Source organism: Sorghum bicolor, chromosome 4, assembly GCF_000003195.3.
Source record: "Sorghum bicolor cultivar BTx623 chromosome 4, Sorghum_bicolor_NCBIv3, whole genome shotgun sequence".
NCBI classification, from domain to species: domain Eukaryota; kingdom Viridiplantae; phylum Streptophyta; class Magnoliopsida; order Poales; family Poaceae; genus Sorghum; species Sorghum bicolor.
In genome coordinates, this window is record NC_012873.2 from 57,828,801 (window position 1) to 57,836,081 (window position 7,281).

The window sequence follows — 7,281 nt, forward strand, 5'->3', positions numbered from 1 at the left end:
GACGCAATAAAATTCCCTTCCTTTCTAGTTTAGCAGTAAGAATTAAGACGTATCTTGACACATGTGATGGAACTGTTGTTGTGCCACCACAGTACGTGTTCCGGATAAGAATTAAGACATATTTTTACAGTAGAGTTGCCATCTTGATCAGGGAAATGGCATACCACTAATTTCAACTTGAGTTCGTAGACCTTGTTAGAGTATCTCCAATGGTTTTGCATTTTATTGTTGGTAAAACATGGAGTTTGTCAAGTCTCAAATCAATATGGAGAGGAGAAAAAAAATTACCTCCAATGGTTTGTCAAAATTGAGTTGGCAAAACCCAAAGTGTGGACCCAACGGTTATTTTTTTAGGTGAATTTTTTTTTCGCGTCGTCGACTCGGTCGCGCATCTTTCTTCGCGCGGTATTCGTTGTGCGCTATTCCTAGCGCTGCCGCCTTTTAATTTTTGGTCGTGTGTGCACTTGAAGGAAGAGAATAGATCAGGACGACGGAGACTGCTGCGCCGTCAGAGCTTCTTGGAATGCAGCTAGCGTGCTGGAAGATCAGGGCGACGGAGACGACTTCAGCCAGGTCGGGCTAAATCAGCTAGGCGGCGGGGGTTGTTGTACTCTATAGCGTCGTCGCTATTGTCCTCGTCCTGGACCGAAAGATTGCGGCCTCCAACTTTCCACGGGAAGAAAATGGCGGCGGCAGGGGAACCACACATGAGGAAAAAAAACGCGCAGGCTATACGATGCCCAGCTACACGGTTGGTATATATGTCAAACCTAGCCAGAAATTTGTCAAGTTAACCAAAATGTAAAATCTATTTACCAAACCGTTGAATAGAAGTTTTTAAGATTTTTTATAAAAATAAAAATACAAATTTCATTTGCAAAACTGTTGGAGATAGTCGTAGCTGAATGTGAATACCACACGGCAGGAAATGTCTGTACTAACTGTAGCAGACTACCAGACGTCTTCAGAGAAGTTTCAGAGCCTGCAGTCTGATATATCTGCTTGCAGCCACCATCGCATTCCTATTGCGATTTGCACTGGCCCAAGTCGTTTCTAAAGACACCTTCCCAATTGGTCCCATCTAGGCTATTCAACGCCACAAGCAAGTTTGCTAGTATCTGTTTTGGGATTTTTTTTTACTATTATAATAATTGCCACTGGTCCGATTTCTCATTCTTAGGATGAAAATTACATATTTACCAGTTGGGGGAGACGAAATCTTATAAGTTTACAAAAAACGAGTGTTTTTGTGTTATGGCGTGTTAGATCAAGGTGCTGCATGGTAACGCAATACGAAAAGACGAAGCTGTCCATGTCCTATTCCTCTCTCCCCCTCTTCGGACAGCTGAGTCCCGCAGCTCCTCTCACCGCCATGTGGGCTCTACTTGCCAACTTCATCACCCACCTCTCGCACCTAAAGCAGGGGACGTCGGGACTTTGGTTCCACCAACTGACGACCTCGTGCCGCGGCGAGTGGTGCCTCACGTAGCATGCCTGTGTCCGGGCTGCACCTATATGTGGTGCCCGCGCAGCCAGGAGTGAGCGAGGAAGCGCTGACCATGGGCGTGGGCGACTCGAAACCGAGTGGCTCAACAAAAAAAAGTAAGAAAACAATGCTTGTAACAAAATAATAAAGCCTCATAGAGATATATTGAAATATGCAAATAAACATAGTTTTGATGTTTAGTGGCACAGAGAAATTTGTTTAAATTAGTTAATGCCACTTAATAATCACCAACTTCTCTGGCGTTGGTTCGATGACTCTGCCTCCACCTGGGTTTTTTGGTTCGAGCTTCTTCTACCTCCGATGACGACATCAACAATATCTTTTGGTTGTCAGCAAGTTTCTTCTTCGACGGCTCCTCCGATCCACTCTTCACCGACGCTACACGCGGTCAGTCCATCCGGGTGCACGCATCTTTTAACGCCCCTATATGAATAACCCTCGTCGGCAGAATCGTCCTCCTCTGCGCTTCAGTCGACGCTGCTGTCTTCTTTTCCGGTCGCAGAACCTTGATGTAACTTGTCCTCTGTTGAGGACTTCTATGTAATGGCTGCTTTAATATATAATATATGCCGTTGTCAAAAAATTCACACAAAAGTCTTAATTAAACATGGTATATGAAAATATTTGTTAATCGATTTGTGTTTTCTAGTTAAACTGGCTCGGTTTCAGTTCGTTTAAATGATTCTGGTGCTATTTTGTCCACCGCTAGTATGCCGAGCTTTCCATGTGTGACAACGTGCTTTCTGTTGGCATCTACTCCATCTCAACCCTGTTGAGGGCTTCAGCCTTCGGGGAATTAGAGCTACAAAGCCTACAAATACCTGCCTCTCTGCTCTCAGGTTAGGAGTACCTCCTTGAAGTTGAAGGTGGTTGTACCTGCACGTAGTACAGGTGTACAGCAGTACGGAGAATCTGACTGCTTGCCGGTGACTCCGTGTTCTGTTGAAAGCTCTATCTGAACATGAAACAAGGCCTTGTTTAGTTCCGAAAAATTTTGGGAAATGGACACTGTAGCACTTTCGTTTGTATTTAACAAATATTGTCCAATCATAGACTAACTAGACTCAAAAGATTCGTCTCGTCAATTTCGACCAAACTGTGCAATTAGTTTTTATTTTCGTCTATATTTAATACTCTATGCATGTGTCTAAAGATTCGATGTGATGGGGAATGTGAAAAATTTTGCAATTTTTTCTGGGAAGTAAACAAGGCCCTAGTACACTGCGCGGCGGTGCAAGTCCGGCGCATTACGGCGACTTGGCGAGGGTCCCGTGTAAACAGCGAGTTTGCGACGGCGTAGGAGAATCCCAGGCGGTGCCAGTGCCGGTGCCGGTGCCAAATCAGGTCGCACCGCCACGGCGGCACCGACGATGGTGTCGCCCGAGATAAAGCAGAGCAAAACACAACCCCGTCCGCGTCTCGGCCGACGAGGAAGCGTCATGCCGTCATCCATGTGCTGATGAGCGCAAGGACAACTGGAAGCACGGACCAGCCGTACGCCAGGTCGCCCATGCCACCACGCCGCCGGCGCCCCCCGGCTCGGGGAAACCCGTAGCACGTGCCCCGCTCCCCCGCTGCCCATCTCGAGCCCCGCGCGCGGGCGGCGGCCGGTTGCGCGCGTGGCGTGCACGGCGGCGAGGCAAAACCGGCCACCGCGCTAGTAAAAATGGATTCTTTACGCTGGCAGCTGGTCCCCTCGCCATAACACCAAAACTATTCGAGATCGCGTCCGCTGGTGCCGACTTTCGTCGTGCGAATTACCAATGCAAGTTCGCATTCTGCCCTCGGCAGCGGCACGCCCCACGTCTTCTGGTGCCAAAATTTGTTTTTGCCTGCCCTATTTGAAAGTTGGGGCAAAGTTTCATGGGAGTCGTCGTAGCGAAGGCAGCGTCGTGCACCGTGCTTGCTGCTTCAACTTGCCGTCGAAACCATGCCAGGAAGTTTCATGTTTCATTAGACCAGCCTAGGGCTGTGGCTATGAACTTTCCCTAGCACTAGCAGTAGCCGGAAAATCTTCAAAACAGAGACGGCAAAGGTTAGACCAAACTGCGGAGGTTTCGGACTCGGTCTAGCGCAGACAGAAGCAAGGCCTCATTTTCCGACGCCAGGAAGCCGTCAAACGTCAATCCATCTTGCCATGTCGAAGTGGTTTCATTGACCTGATTTCAGACGCCCGGATTCTACAGAAAACATCAGATCCCTATTCACGTTTGCACGACTGGACGCATTCCTGCCGTTTTCGCAGCTGCTTCGCAACATGCGCGAGCTCCTCCACTGTGCGCCTGTGGCTGATGGAGATGGGACTCGGTGTTTGCACTTTAACGTCAAGATGCATGCTTGTTTGCTCTGCACATAGTGAGCCCCCATTTGGACTATCTGTAAGACTGTAAGTGATACAGGTCTGCTTGTTTGCTACCAAAAATTTACCATATCAAAAGTTTAGCAAGCAAAAGTTGTCAAAGTTTAGAAATTTTGTAAAAGATTTGTCAAGGCAAACGTGAGATGTTACTGATACTCGTATCGAACCAAATGGAAGCAGATAAATCGTAACTTGCCTAAGTTTTAATAACAAAATTTTAAATTAACCAATTAAACTCTAAAGACATGTTAGATTGAGCTGCCAAGCATCTTTGCCTGTCAGACGGCGGTCTTAGGCCATCGATTTTTGTCACTTGGCGGGGAGGCTAACTGCTAGGCCACCAACAAAACACGCCTCACATACCTAATTGGACTTCTATTACTTTGCAAAGAATGTTTGTGGTAGAATTAGTATTATTATATATACACGACCTAGTAGACAACACAATTTATAGCTTGATACATTAAGAACATAAATTTCTAGGAGCGTAAAATGGTTAATGATTTTTTTTTCTCTTTTGAACAAAACTCAGGAGAGCTCCTAATCACGGGGGGTAGGAACAAATCAGAAATAGAAAAACATGGTTGGTTACCTTTAACAAAATACCTTGGTTTTTTTTTTATTTTGCTGAAATGAAAGACCGTTACCTATGTGTCCCATCCATCAACAAAGCTCTCTATCTGTCCCCATCTCCTATCAACAGTTCCCGGCTTCCTGACGGCAGGCGCACCAACACACAGACGCACAGTAAAGAACAGGGTCTCATGGATGGCGATCACCAGACCCATCACCAGCAGTAGTCAAATGAAAGCAACCCAACACAAGCGCAAGCGCGCGAGAGAGAATGAAGTGAAATTCCCCCGCCGTGGAGCTGACGAACCACCACGCATGTATGTCATCGCAGATCCAGGATCGGAAGCTTCCAAAAAGATCCCTTTACGAAAAGCCAAAGAAAAGGCCCCGAAAAAGGCTGAGAAAAAACCCCCGATCGACCCACTAAAAAAACCCCATGCCCGATCAAACGCCGTGCATGCCTAGTACTACCCGTAGTTGTCCCTAGTAGTCCGTACCGCACGACGGCACGAGAGCACACAACCCAACCCGCGGCCCCGACCGCGCGCACACGCCGCCAGCCCGGACCCAGCCAGGCTCCTCCGCTGCCCGCGCCTCGCCGCCTACGCACGGCCAGCCAGGCCACCTCAAAAAAGTCCAACCGCATCGCAACTCCTCCTCCACAGCTCGCGTGCAGCTGCAGCATCCGCGAAGCTCCCCCTCCCCCCCGCGCTACGCAGTCCGCACCCACACCGCCTGACCTGACCCATGACGCACTATATATATCGCAGCACACGAGCGCCCCCACACCCACACGGTGACAGGTGACTGCTGGGTTTTTTTACACGAGAAGAAGCGGTGGTGGTGGTGGTAGCGTTTCCGTCCGGTCCTGTCGGCGAGCTGGTTGGCGGTTCGGTTTCGGCGGCATGGTGATGGGCAACAACAACAAGGCCAAGTCGGGCAAGGCGGAGGGCGCGCGGTGCCGGCGGCACCGGCAGCAGCAGGGGGCGGGCGTCTGCGCGTCGTGCCTGCGGGACCGCCTGTCCCACCTGTCCTTCTCGGCGTCGCTGCCCTCCGTCGTCGTGCGCGGCGAGGAGGAGGCGGAGGGGTACAGCAGATACTACCACGAGGATCAGGAGGCGTCCTCCTGCTGCTCGGAGGCGTCCACGGCCTACTCCTCCGAGGGCTCCAGCGCGGCGTCGTCGGAGTGCGCTAGCCCGGGCGACGACGAGCCGGTGTTCCACGACGAGATGAGGCGCGCGGCGCGGGTGTCGCTGCTGATGCGCCACGAGCGGGTCGTCGGGGACGCCGACGCCGTGGCGGCGTTCCTCCGAGCCAGGAGGGAGCAGAGGAGGAGGACGACCACGGCCACGAGCTTCTGGGCCAAGCTGCTGCAGGCGACGCGAGGAGGGGGGAAGAAGGACCAAGGGTGCTCGCTGGCGGCGCGCGGCAAGACGCTCGAGGAGAGGGCCGCCGCGGCCAAGTGGGTTCTCTTCTGATTGGGGCCATCTCTCATCTTGCCATGCATGCAGGCAGGCAGCCCACTCCTCGCTGTGCTGTTCTGATTTAATTCGTCTATGACTTGATTTCTAGTGTTTTGCGAACAATTTTTTTTGTTGTTGTTCTTTTGGTGCATTTTGATGATGGCTTTTCGCCTAGGTGTCGAAGAGAGGCATGCAGCTAGGCTATCCAAAATTCATGCTCTGTACAGATCTAAAGCAAAGAGCTTGTACTTGATCCGTTGATCGATATTCTTTCATTGGTTTTAACCTCAAGTAATGCCATTTTTTTTTGTTAATCTAGCTATACCTATATTGCCGCTACACGGGCTGTATGCATGGCATATCAGCGTCCCTTCTGTTGACTTGAATTGTTCAAGCTGAGTCGCTGACTGCTGCTTTGATTCAGTACAAACTTGAAGAGATCAACAAGGCACGACCTGACGACCAATTCCTCTTTATGCTACTAGCTAGCCAAGAATACAATTTAGGCATAAATAAGATTGCGCAATTACATACAATTTAGCCAAGAATACAATTTAGGCATAAATGAGCTTGTTCCACTGCAGAACGGTTCTCAACCATCATGTAGTCATACAACTGCTCCATAAGATACAGCTCAGTACCAGCGTCCGTAACTCCAAACTTAGCCACAAGACCATAACTCTTTCTCGCTTGGAAGAATTATGTAGCTTTTCTGGAATTTTGGATCAAGTGCGCTAATCACTGCACCTCGAAAGAGGTTGTCATCAACCTTAAACTTAGCCTCATCCTCAGGAGACAAGTTAGCAGGCTTGCCCTCAGCGGCATGATAACATGACATAGCAGTTAGCCACAATTCCATCTTAGCTTTCCAGATCAAGAAGTTTTTACCATCAAAAGTATCATGTTTCAACACGGCAGCAAAACCTTTGACAGAAAAATGTCTATAATTAGGTTTTTGGATTGTTAGGATATTAGGCAATTTCCATGTCATTTTAATTCCATAAATTAACAATATGATGATGACACATATGATATTATTGATAAATATAAATATGACATGAATCATAATTACGACATGTAACCATGATCCATAAAGCAAATCAAATATCAAAGCATAGCATGGTATATAATTATCTGTAACAGCACCAAACATGATATAACTATCGAAACAGATAAACAGATATACTGAAACAGAAAAACAGATACTAGCGAAACAACAAAACTGTAGAACAGAGACATATACGCAGAACTTAAACATAACAGGAACAGACAACAAATATCTTCTGAAACAACTAAACAGACCTACTGAAACAGGTATGACACAACTATTGAACCTGCACGACAGAGCTACTGAAACAAACAGAGACAGAGCGACGTAA

General features: G+C 48.4%; 1 protein-coding gene across 1 annotated transcript; it reads left to right on the forward strand.

Moving 5' to 3' along the window:
- On the forward strand, window positions 5,345-5,917 carry LOC8066205. The gene has a single exon (XM_002452473.1). It carries the CDS (start codon window positions 5,345-5,347, stop codon window positions 5,915-5,917), a length of 573 nt encoding a protein of 190 aa, XP_002452518.1.